General features: G+C 34.6%; 2 protein-coding genes across 3 annotated transcripts; both read right to left on the minus strand.

Annotated features, from left to right (window-relative positions):
* Positions 1 to 998: 998 nt before the first annotated feature.
* On the minus strand, positions 999 to 6,756 carry LOC111496019 (uroporphyrinogen-III synthase, chloroplastic-like). The gene is made up of 9 exons (XM_023146238.1): positions 6,496 to 6,756; positions 5,192 to 5,279; positions 4,888 to 4,954; positions 4,070 to 4,185; positions 3,542 to 3,637; positions 2,371 to 2,426; positions 1,968 to 2,053; positions 1,702 to 1,836; positions 999 to 1,428 (listed from the first exon to the last, which is right to left on the minus strand). The coding sequence occupies exons 1-9, from the start codon at positions 6,718 to 6,720 to the stop codon at positions 1,377 to 1,379; spliced, it is 921 nt and encodes a 306-aa protein (XP_023002006.1). The 5' UTR covers positions 6,721 to 6,756; the 3' UTR covers positions 999 to 1,376.
* Positions 6,757 to 8,566: 1,810 nt separating this feature from the next.
* On the minus strand, positions 8,567 to 12,363 carry LOC111496391 (polyadenylate-binding protein RBP47-like). Of its 2 annotated transcripts, XM_023146803.1 has the most exons (7): positions 11,753 to 12,363; positions 10,374 to 10,854; positions 10,199 to 10,263; positions 9,949 to 10,079; positions 9,756 to 9,852; positions 8,940 to 9,117; positions 8,567 to 8,854 (listed from the first exon to the last, which is right to left on the minus strand). In XM_023146803.1, exons 1-6 carry the CDS (start codon positions 12,119 to 12,121, stop codon positions 8,947 to 8,949), a joined length of 1,314 nt encoding a protein of 437 aa, XP_023002571.1. In that variant the 5' UTR covers positions 12,122 to 12,363; the 3' UTR covers positions 8,567 to 8,854; positions 8,940 to 8,946. The 2 variants fall into 2 exon arrangements, with proteins under 2 accessions (XP_023002571.1, XP_023002570.1); XM_023146802.1 differs by having other exon boundaries at positions 8,567 to 9,117.
* Positions 12,364 to 12,772: the final 409 nt, after the last annotated feature.

A 12,772-nucleotide genomic window follows, 5' to 3' on the forward strand; every position in this document is an offset into this window, starting at 1 on the left:
TTCATAAGTTTCAAAAGTAATATTAATTTCATTAAATCCTAAAAATTAAAGAGTGAAATAGTAAAAAGAAATAAAAATTAAAGAGTGAGATAGTAAAAAGAAAAGCAAAGATAGATAGTTTTTTTTTTTTTTTTAATTGATGGTAATAATTTTTTAATAAATGTTAAGCATATTAAGATTTTTTTAAAGTTCGAGTATTTTTTTCAAAAAGTTGAAAAGAGATTAAAAATAATTTTTAAACATTTTTTTTTAACATTTTTTTAAAACAAACTAGATTTTATAAAACGAAACTATAACAATTTTATAAAAAAACAGTAAAGATATGTTTGAATCATTTTTAAAGCTTAAACCTACTTTGAAAGTTCTTAGGTATTTTCTAAACAAAGTTATAAAAGTAATAAAAGTTATAATAAAGTTAACAATATAGATGAATTACAGTTAATTTTGTACGTTTCTTTTATGATTTGTATGTTTTAAGCAAAGTTTACTTGACATCTTTTTAAAAATTGAATTAAATTTAGAACAAAATTGAACATAAGATAAAATTTGCAATACATGCTCAAGGTTAGAGATAAATTTAATAAAACCATTTTAAAAGAGAATGGATACAAATTGATTTTCCTTCACCTATTTACCTCAATATTTAACATATTTTGTTTAGAATTCGGGTGCAATTTTTATTTTTCCTGCCGTTGAATAATAGGCTGCGGCAACAATTTAAGCATCAAGAGTAGACGATGCTTATATTAATTCAATGATTTGATCAAAAAATATTACTATATAAATTCAAGGATAAAGATTCCAGATTAAACAATACTCAAAAGTCTTGAACAAAATATTAATAGCATAAAGATTAAGCTACGTATGATCTCAAATTTAAAAAATAAATTAACTCACAAGTTCATAATCCTGAACTTATTTATCTGATCTGCTAAACCATGGATTTATTCTTTGTTGATAACATGAAATTTTTTTATATATAAATGCTAACGAATGACTACTGGTGGAATCTCTCAATTAATTAACAAACTAAAGTTGGAGTTGCTAAAAGCTTCAAACCAAAGTTAGAAATTAAGAAGAGAAAAAAAAAAGAAGATTTGGATAATAGACGATGAACCTATCCTATTCAACGAATTTACATTCTATTAACAACAGAGAGAATATGACAATGAGTCATTTAATTATCTGATATCGAACTGGACAGACAGATAAATGAACGTAAAACTACTGGAAAAGCGACTAACCTTGAATAGAAACTCGGGCAAATCAACTGTGATCATACCATATGATGATACAATGGTTGAATGCTTTGTTCCACAACTTCAAGCAATTCTTGTCTCCGTCTGCAACTCTGGAAAAGAAGTAAAGATGACTTCCTAAACGACTTGTGCTTCTGCTCTTACTGCTTCCAATATACTATCAACCCACCTGCATTTCAATCATCACATTTGTAAATTCACATTTTGTCTATTTGATCTATTGTAAAGCATGGAATTTCAATTATGAAAATAAATGCATCAACTAAAGATTTACTATTATTATTCTTATTATTATTATTATATCCTTGAGTGTTAGAATCAGCTTGAGTGCATCTCATCTCGACTAATCTAATGGTACAATATTCTGACCCTACTATATTTGGTTGCTAAAAAAATTCTAGGTAGATGGTTGATCGTAAAGTAAAAGTATGAAAAAACTCACCCTTTAAGGCCAGGATTCTTCGGGTAGTAAACGTTTTTCAATCCTAATCTTTTTGCTACTGCTGCAGTTGTTTCCCCAATACAGGCAAGTGAATTTTCCCACTCCTTTGGCTCTGATATAAGATTGATCCATGCGCTGTTGCAACAGATTCGTGATCCATGAGATGGAATGAACTATTTGATATTACAAATTCCTTTGCACTAGGGAGAGAACAAGTTTTAACCAAATAGTACAGGTAATATGTGCAGAAAGAAACTGGTGCTTACCGAACTGCAGAAGGTGAAGCCACAGTGACAACAGGCAACAGAAGTGCTTGCTCGAGAATGGATTGATCGACATAATCAACGGGTGCCTGAAAGATACCAGGAATAGTTATAATGCCTACGAAGTTAATTGCCTTTGAAACATATATTCTTTTCATAGTCTTAATTCAGGTTACTGAGAGTACAGGAACGAACAAGGTGTTACAATTTAAGACTCCCACGAGTTTGGAAATGTGTACTACAGAATCGATAAAAATTCAAGTATAGTCCAACGAACCTCTTCAACGAGGGTCTAAATTTGAAGCATACAAGATATTTATCAAGAACTTATGATCAAGTAGATGAATACGCCTCTAAAAATCAGTGTGGCATGTTTTTAAATTTGTGGTGTACAAGATAACTTTACCGTAGTGTATGTATTAAGCCTCGTGACCTCAAATCCACGATTTGCAAGACCCTCCTCTGAAGATTGCAAAAGGGGACACCAAGGTTATATTTCTCAAAGCCATTATTTTGCTTTCAGTTAGAACAGACAGAACAATACTAAAGCAGCATACTAGTGCTACAATGAGACGAACAAGTACTAAAACTTCAATTTTCCTTTTTAAAGTAACTGATAAAAGAACTCGTTCAAGTCGGCCACTTCATACTTGCAACCGGATCACTTGACATTAGAATTTCAAGTCACAACTACAGTTTGCATAAATTAAGTGTACAAAAGAAAACATAAATGTTGAATAAAACTGAGGCTTGCCAGTTCAGTTTTCCAACTGTTAATTTGGAGCAATGGGGAGGAATGTATATCTTGTAAATAATAGTGGCTTGTTATCATTAATAATGACTAAGCTAAACTATAATTGCAATTGGTTTTAAAATTTTCACCAGGGATTCAAAATTGATTTAAAATTTCCAACCAAGGTTCAAATTACTCATAGCCCTACTATACGTTAGTCGGATATGCATATACTATACATACACGAAGAGAAATCAGTCTGCATTGAAATATGAGCTATAGCTAGAACAACTGATTTTAGCAATACAAGCCCACATCTATCTAGTTTCAAGCACACTATCTCGCACACATTATAAGTACTTCTATAAATAACTTCCTCTTCCTTGGATTTCTTCAAACCAAAAGCTACTTATGAAGTGATTAGAATAGAACACAGAGACTTGGCAGCTATCCACACTACTAATTCTGCGTGAATTTAAGGTAAAGAGATGTCCGAACTCATTTGAAGGGAATGCTATTATAAATTTTTCATCTGGTTAGAAGTATTTTGAAAATTTCAGTTGTGGAAATCAGGTTTACTGGTCCAGGTAAAATTGGACTTGTTACAAAGGGTAGCTACTTAAGTAAACCTAAGATAATTGATAATCAGAAAGGCAGCCGTGGACTGTGAGGCAACAATTTAGTAGCAATACTTCCAGTCGAAATAAAATTCCTTATAGTTATGGCATGAGGAAACAAGAGTAACTATTTTAATAAATAAATAAATAAAAGAAACATCATTTTTACGACATTATCTAATGGAAAATAGCCTCAGATTGTAGAAGAAAAAGAGTACATTGCATACCGATATCGTTGCTTGCTTTAGTGGAAGCAGGATACAAGACACTGCACTTCGTATTCCCTAATTTTGGAAGCTCGTAAGCCAAGACCTTGCCTATTGCTGAAAGATATAATAGATGAAAATAAAATTCAAATTTTGATATTTGTAGGACAACAATGTATTTCTGTAGAAGGATTCTAATCCAAATCAAATGCAGATGCCTACACACGTAATATGAATAAGAAATCTACAGTGTCCTCCCAAAAAATAGTGAAATTACAAATACCTGCCAAATTGTGATTGTTGAACAACAATCATAACAGAGACATAATTGAAGATGAAAAACTACTAGAACAAGTACCATCTAAATCATTTGACATATTTTTTCACACTGTGTTTTAAAGTTCTGATGTTCCAAACAGCAACAGTTTTTTTCAAGGTCTTATCATCATCTGATTTGAATTAAGACAGTTTGTAAATGATATAGGCAAAAGACTAATAACATCATGCAAACAAATACTATATGCAAATAATGAATATCATGTGTCTTACCCTTTGAAGGTGCAAACGCCACATCAAGTTGTTTTGACGATTGCAACACTTCCTCAAAAATGTTAGCTGTACCAGCTCCCACAACACCTATTCTGACTTTTGGCATTCCAGCGGCCCTAAGGACAAAATATTGCGAAGGTATCACGTAAGGATGACCTAAAGCAGCTCTAAAGGAAAAATAAGATGTGAAAGTATCGACCAATCTTTAATTGGTACACATGTCATTCATAAACATAGAGCACCGTGGATCATGATTATATAGAAGCAACAATGCAAAATACAATTCAACAGAAAGAAACAGATTACCAGTAAAATAAAATTCAGAAACATGTTTTAACTCACTTGACCAACAACGCATTCCAAGTTGAATGAAAAGTTCATGTACCATGCAGGCATATAGGTTGAAAATAAAGGCCTTAACAATGCACTCAATGGTGTAAAATAACTTAACTTATCTGATGGTATTAGTATAATAATTCATATTATCAAATGGTAATATGGTGTTGCCATGGGCTGGATCATCTGTAACTTGAAATAAACTGTCCATAACTAAGAAAATTCTTAAAGAGCTAGATCAATCAGTATGACGAGTATGAACTTCTCGTCCTAACACCGCTACCAAAAAAAAACAAGTTTCACAATTGCTAGTATATGACATAGGAAAATTTTTCAAAAAACATATTTTAAAAACCTCGAGAAACTTCAAAGCTTGCAAAGATCTAGGAATATTAACCACCTGTCAATAAGAAAAATTGACATTTGACACTGTGTGACATACAAGACTGGTGAGAGTCTAGTGAGTTAGTTCTAACCCTTACTTCCATGCCTCTAGGAACACCAAGCCAGCTTCAGGGGATGTTATAACAATCCAGTCAAACACAGAATCTGTTAATGAAGAACAGAAGAAGATTATAAAGGCTTGTGCCATTTTCTAGTCTTCAAAATATCCTGTGCTACATTGAAATTACTAATAAATACTACTGTTAAATAAATGCCAGCAGAAACACTCCTGCAAGATTATGCGGGTGCGTGCTTGAGAAGGAGAGAACCAATTCCTTTCAACAAGAATAGTGAGATCTTTTAAGGAGTACGAGAAGAGAGACCCAATCATGAAGGACTTACCACAAAGTACAGACTGTAGCCTATTCAAGTCAGGTCCTTGTCTGTGTTGAATGAGGGGAAGCTCCAAACAGTTTACTCCATGTTTTGCCTGTCATCAACATCAGGAATTTCAATATGCTCTAGTTTATTGATTTCACATAAAGATTGAATTGTACCATTCTCATGCACGCAAAAACATCAAGGCCCACCACTTTTGCTTTCCCATTATTTTAACTTCATGAAAGGTCTATAATACAATAGGCCAATGAAATTAATGATACAAAAGGGAAATGAGGAGAGAAGCCGTAAAATGCAGGGTATAACATCAGCAACTCTACTTTAAGCAACAATGCGTCCATGTCAGAAATACTTATTCATGAGCGGATGTCTGAATGATAATGAACAAAAGCTCAAGATAAACCATCACGGCTATTCTCCGTCCTAAACACTGTTTATTCTTGATTAACACAAAAGATCAGTTCTCTAGCTGAAATACTAAGTGAGTCTTAGCAATTAACAGGATTCCATTCAAATATTCCACCTATTAAAGCATCAACACCATGCAAGTACAATGTGCATATTGGAAAAGGAGACAAGGACTTGGTGCAGTTTCATGACTCAATTAAGAGAATATCAACATTTTTAATATCAATGCTTCCTAAAACTGATATTGCAGCGCAACAATTACGAATAAGCTATTATATCAAAAAAGGAATCGAGATTAACAAGTAGTTTACAACCGTGCGCAGCTCTGGAATGGTTCAATATAGTCCTGAGACTCCGAGTGTACCTAAGAACTGAAATATAACTCATATTGTGGCTATTTACGAGATCAGCCTATTTGATTTTAGAGGCGTCATTTTCTCACGACTGGTGATAGAAGATATTTTACTTTCTGGAAAACCAAAACTACATTGGTGCTTAAAAACCATTACAGTTTCAATTTACGCAATGTCAAGAATCATCCACTAAAGTATGCGTTTGTTGTCTCCTAAAAGCAATATTCCAGCAAGAGTAAAAGTAGCAGTCAGTCTCAAAATGATCAACCATTTCGGAAAGATCTCCACGATCGGTAAAGAACTTGAGAAGGCAACAATTAATCAAAACACTAAAAAAACCAGCATTCATTTCAACATTTACTCAAACGCATAAACTTACTAATCGCACCACCACATTAATTCAATACACGAACACAATGCCTCAGTAGAACGAAAATCTAACTCGCGAACAAGAACAAAACAAAAATAGGCTCGAGCAATCAACGAGAATACAACAAATCAACAATCCGAACAAAACAACCTCAGATTACAAAGTCAAGAAATTACCAGAGCACTAACGAGCTTCCCATTCTTGCCGCGCTCTCTGGTAACAACAACTTTCGGCGGCGAAATCGAGGAAGACGTAATCGAAGCAGAAGAAATTAAAGTGGAGGAACATGAAGGGAGCGTTCTAGGAGGAAGTAAAATTGGGCGAGAGAGTTGCAGACTAGGAGAAGGAAGAAGAAGAACTGAAGGCGAATGAGAGAGCAAAGAGAGAGAGACTGGAGCCATGGGGAAACGTGTTGATCGGAGATGAAAGACTGAGGATGGGCAGGCCAGATGTTAACATAATAAGACTCATGACCCAACCAAGTAATAATATTATAATCGAAATTAATGCCACGTTTCAAATCCCCATTGGTTGTCAGGTTTCTCTTCCATCATAATGCGCTGGGGAGGACCACACCCAATTTTCTGCCGAACTCGAGATTATTACCCTTTAAAAAGAATAATAAATAAATAGAGAATATTATTATTAATGTACGAAATGAAAATTACGAAAAATGGTCGGTCACTTTTTGATTTGCGTCCCAATTGCCCGGCCAAACCTTGGGTTGTAGTGCGTCCCGTAATTGGAACACATGCCAGCTCAGAATCTTCCCGCCCTGCCCGGCGGCGACTCTCTTTACACTACATCCGTAATCATTAAACGGTTAATATTTTAATTACAGCCACAATTTTTGTTGGTTTTCTTAATTTTATATTTAATAGACTAACTTTAATTATTTCACCAAAGATAATTTATTTAATTAAGAGACGCATTCAATAATTTCTTGGAAAAATCGTATTTTATCCCATGTATATATTTGTATACCCCTAAATTTTTAAAAGTTTAATAATAACTTTGAATATTAAAAAAAAAAAATCAATAATATCATATTAACTCGGGCTTGCTTCTTCTATGTGCGTTCTAATACATCAATGAACTCGTGCTCCACCAAGTCCCACTTGATGCTCCACCGCTCATATTTTTCACCACAAAAAATTGTCAGTCGTGCTAATGAAGAAAAACAAACTACTACTATTTTTGTTTTTCAAAAAAAAATATAATCACGATTACTTTCATGGTTATTTTCTAAGATTTAATTTAGTGACGGATTAGTCCATGAAATTTTCAAGATTTGAAATTTTGTTTTAAATAATTTTTTTTATTATGACAATGACAAAAGTGGTAATTGCATCTATTTTAAATTTTTCTTAGTAATCTTATTATTAATATCGTTTTCATTTAGATATAATATTGATTCATTCGTGTATTCCTCCTTTAGAGCGTCACGTAGATTTATTTTTCAAATTTGATGGACAAAACGTTGTTTTAAAATTTGAAAGATCAAATATACCTTGATAAATATCACAACGTTGTTTAATTGTATATTCTATACCAAAAATGCTCTCAACTTATTATCATTATTATTGTGACTACTTAAAAAAGTAGAAAGAAAAAAAACAATGGTGGATATACACGGATTGCATTAGTAACCCGAACAACTCGAATAAAGTTCACAAACCAACCCTTTATATTCTGATTGAACTGGGTTAACATCAAATATCAAACAGTCACAAAAACACTGCATCGCTAATATCAATTCCAAACGTCAAATAATCTTAATCTATCTGAATTTTTCAGTTTTCAAAAAATTAAAAAACAAATAGTAATAATAATAATCAAACCCTTTATGGTCTGATAATCACCTAAATTAGTCAAGTTTTCGAGCCATTCGAATATCTTAGATGAACTATGCTAGGTAATTCAAATGTCGAAGAAACATGAGCAAATTATTAAGCACTTTTCTTTTCTTTTTTTCCCTAATAAAAAAGAAAGAACTTAGACCAAAAGAGAAACAAAACATCATTAATAAATCCATATATCCATATAGTAACATTAAAAGAATCAAACACTTGATCATACAAGAATAACATACAAAAATCAACTCAAAAGAAACTACAAACAAATAGGCATTTGAAAACCATTTGATAATCATTCCCAAATCTTGCAGGCGCCAATAGCCATATCCTTTTAGAACACACTTCAAAAGTACTCCCAAAACAAAGCAAAAGAACAGGACAAGGAGACAAGGACATAACAACAATCGGAATCTTATCTATGTGATAATGTCTGAATAGCAAGCGCAGAACAATCTTAGCTAAAGCTACAAGCCCATAACATTATATTTTCTAACAAACATTTTTAAGTACCTTATTAGTTCTAGCAGTCTCAAACGAATAGTTAGTAGATCATATTCTACATAACCCGGTCCATCAAAATTCGGTTTCGCTCCATGGTGGAGGGATTTATAGAAAACCTCGCGAACAAAGTTGAACCTTCGGAAATGTAGCAACTTTGCCCATTATAGATAGTGAAATCCTACAGAGACACGTAGAAGATTTACCGACCCCAGGCTTCAAATGGGACAATTGCCTTTATTAGAACAAAGGGTTGTTTCTTCTACCTTCCAATCAGCTCACTTGCTGTTGATGGGTGCCGTACATAGGGTAAGCTCCATATGATGCTGCAGCATACATGGTTGGTGGATCATAAGGTAACGGCATTGCGTATCCATATCCCCCATACATCTGCCCTCCATAGTAGGCGGCTCCACTCCACTGGTTGCTATAATCAGCTCGGTGCTGTCAAATGAAAAGCACTTGTTTAGATAACTGATTATAGAGATAGAAATCTAAAATGCTGGCCCACCAATATTTCGAGTACTTCGAAGCAACTAAATACACAGACACTGTGAGATCTCACGTCAGTTGAAAAGAGGAACGAAACATTCTTTATAAGGGTAAGGGAAAGTCCAAAGAAGACAATATTTGTTAGCGGTAAATTTGAGTTGTTACAAATGGTATTAGAGCCAGACACTAAGCAGTGTGTAAACGAGAACGCTGGCATCCAAGGAGAGTGGATTGTGAGATCCCACATCAGTTGGAGGGGGGAACGAAATATTCCTTATAAGAGTGGAAATTCCTCCCTAGCAGACACATTTTAAAACCTTGAGGGGAAGTCTGAAAGGGAAAATTCAAACCTGGGTTTGAGCTAGTACACCATCACCAAGAAAGTTCTAAGCATTTTCCCTTCTATTTCCTTCCCTCATACTTTCTGTACATCTGAATGTAATAATAATTTATGTGGGTTTTTTAGTAAATCTTGGAATTTTAATTTGACAGGGATTCGTAGTTTTTCCACTCGAAGCAGTTTCCAAATCTAGAAAACAAATTACTTTTGTGTCTCAAACGATTTACGCACAGACGCACACGAAAACTACCTGCTTATTCGCAGGACTGCGCCCCCAAGAAAGACGTACTGTTTGCTTGCCAATTTCAGTTCCATTTAATTTCTGCAATGCCTCCTCAGCATTCTTTCTGCACAGCAGAATTGAAGGATGGTTGAGCAAGCCAAATAACTAGAAAAGCTACTCTTTGAATATGGTCGAATGAGTCACAGCCATGAAGTTTTACCTGTTTGCAAACTGAATAAATCCACAACCTTTTCCAATTGGTATCTTAACAGATACAATGTCACCATGCTGAGAAAATAGTTGCCTAAGATCGTCGTCCGTAACATTCGGATCAAGCCCTCCAATGAAAATCTTTACACATATTCCCCAAAACCAAGACAAATAGAAATAAAATAGGAAGAACAAAGAGAAAATTAGCAAGGGTAATGACGTTTGACATTATGAAGACAGCATGAAGTAACCCAACTCACAGTTGTATTAGTAGAATCTCCATCAGACTGGTGTCCATGGGTGAATGAGCCATTTGATCCATATCCTAATACCAATACAATATAAAATTATAGCTGAAGTACGAACAGCTTAATTTGCCAAGGGTTAGTCCTGGTATACTTATAATGGAAATGAATGCAAATAAGTATTGTGTACCTTGTGAAGAATATTGATGCTGATATCCAGAGGACTTTTTGGGCGTTGCTGCACCAATGCGCATAGGCCTGCTTGAGCAATATACGCCGTTCATGTCAGTCATGGCCTGAGACCTCTCGTTATCATCACCAAACCTCACAAAACCATAACCTTTTGAACAACCAGTATTTGGATCATAGACAACTTTTGCTGCTTTGACAGATGAATATTTACTAGCAAAAGTTTCCTGTAGTATACTATCGGTAACATCTGCTGCTAAATCTCCGACAAAAATAGAAAGATCAGAACCCTTTTCTGAACGCTTGTCACCCGTGCTAGATGTTGCCCAATTTAACCGGAAAGTAAGCTCGGTATTAGGCATCAAAACTGTAGAATAATTATGCAGAACTTTCTCTGCTGTTGTATGAGATAAAAATTCTACAAATCCATAGCCTTCAGATATACCAGTTTGCTTATTACGAATGACTTTAATGGAAGAAACCTGCATATCATAGTAATGTAAAGCATGGGACATAAGAAATATGCTTAAAGCGAAGATAATAAAGACTGTCAAGAAAAAGAACAAAAGACAACAAACAAGTAATCTCCTAGAGGCTTCCTTTTGATAGATTCTCTTCTCAGAAATGAAAGAAATGAACACACAAGGAATATGCACAATATAAAAGACGCAAGAGACACAAGCGAACAAGGACCACAACACAACAACTTGGTCGGTACCGTATCGTACTTTATTGAAGGATAACATATCAAAATACTACCATTTACAAATCATTAATAAATATCCGTGGAACAAGCATAACAACCGATACATTGTTCATTCAAATCAAAAAATCAAAATGAAACATAAAAGAGCTAAATCGGACAATTTCATCTTTCAATTCAATGAAATTAGTAAAATGTTGTTGCTTAATGAACGTAACAATTGAAAAAACATAACATATATAGTACAAAAGATCATTTTAGGAACGCAAAGTAAAACAAACAGGTGCATTGACTATACAAATTTGGCCCCAAGTGATGATAAATGCTCTAGAATTAAATGAACCATCTAATCCAATCATAATAAACAGATCCAAGTAAAGAGTTCACAATTTTCTCCAAGCAGTCTCACGTAACAAAAATAGTAAGCCTGTTCTATGAAAACAATGAATTCCAGACATGATAATTAAAAAATACAAAAAATTAATAAAAGGGTCAGTTGTTTCATCAAAATTTTCCTTATCTATATTGAGTAAGTTAAATGAACAAGTGACAGATAACAAAATTAGGCAAACAAATCTAAAACATGTAGATAATATTAAACAACTAATTATATAAACAGTCATAACATTAAAATAATAAATAAATAATTCAGATATCGAAATAATAAAATCGAAAACCTCGCCGGTGGAAGCGAAACAGCTATGGAGGTAATTCTCGTCCATCCAATGCTGCAAATCGCCGACCCAAATAGTCTTGTTCTCGCTGGTGGATTCCTGGTGGGCCGGCTGCTGGTGCTGCTGGCCGTTAACCTGATGCGGCGGTCGACCGTAAGGAATACGGTGCGGTGAAGATAGAGGCATGTAATGCTGCGGCGGCATCATCGGATCATGCATTATCATCGGCGCCGCTTGATACTGCATCGCCATCCACCACTGCGGTGGCGGCTGCGGATGCGGTTGCGGTTGTTTGTGCGGTTGCTGATTCTGCTCTGTATGATGTGCAGACTGCTGCTGCTGCGACTGCGAATCAGGGCCGTTGGATGGCATCTTCTCGCACTCTCTCTACCGCTCAAAATTAAACAGCGCAAACAAAATTTTCACAAGAAGAAGAAGAAGAAGAATGAGTAGAAAGATGAACGAGACCAAGGCTAGTGAATCAAATTTAGTGAAAGAAGAAATCCATGGCGATTGATAACCGCAAGCTGAAGGCGGAGGAGATAAACCAGAGAGGAGAAAGGAAAAAAGGCTCAATTAGGGTGGAACAGCCGAAAACAAATGCACATCAATGAACGACTGATTCATGGCTAGATTTGTAGACGCGGTGGCTGCTCAAACCCTTAGATTAAACCCTTTAAATCAATCCCAGCCGTTTATTTTTATTATTATTTTATACAACGTGCTGTCGTTAAGTTCACTCCCCTCTTCATCCGCCGTCAACTGCCTTCAAGTTTTGGGTGTTTCATTCTGCCCTATCCGAATCCATTTCACCTCCTGTCTTACCTCGTTCGGTAACTTTTTAGTAGTTAAAAGGTATAATTTAACAATTTACGGATTTACCGCTAGAGTTTGAGGATTTACCGTCGAGACGACTATAGTTCTTGCGGTGTAAACTGTGTATTACCATTAAAATTTTAATTTATTGTTAATTTTGTTAAAAAAATATTTTCCATACAATTATATATTTATTTAGGGTTTATT

This window comes from Cucurbita maxima, unplaced genomic scaffold, assembly GCF_002738345.1.
Source record: "Cucurbita maxima cultivar Rimu unplaced genomic scaffold, Cmax_1.0 Cma_Scf00022, whole genome shotgun sequence".
Classification (NCBI taxonomy): Eukaryota; Viridiplantae; Streptophyta; class Magnoliopsida; order Cucurbitales; family Cucurbitaceae; genus Cucurbita; species Cucurbita maxima.

Coding starts and splice junctions, on each gene's coding strand:
- LOC111496391 (XM_023146803.1), bottom strand. CDS start 12,121: ATGCCATCCAACGGCCCTGATTCGCAGTCGCAGCAGCAGCAGTCTGCA. Junction 10,080..10,198: donor GAGATTCTACTAATACAACT/GTGAGTTGGGTT, acceptor ATATGTGTAAAG/ATTTTCATTGGAGGGCTTGA. Junction 9,118..9,755: donor GCAGTCCTGCGAATAAGCAG/GTAGTTTTCGTG, acceptor TTCATTTGACAG/CACCGAGCTGATTATAGCAA.
- LOC111496019 (XM_023146238.1), bottom strand. CDS start 6,720: ATGGCTCCAGTCTCTCTCTCTTTGCTCTCTCATTCGCCTTCAGTTCTT. Junction 2,054..2,370: donor GGCTTAATACATACACTACG/GTAAAGTTATCT, acceptor GGTATCTTTCAG/GCACCCGTTGATTATGTCGA. Junction 1,429..1,701: donor AAGAATCCTGGCCTTAAAGG/GTGAGTTTTTTC, acceptor ATTGAAATGCAG/GTGGGTTGATAGTATATTGG.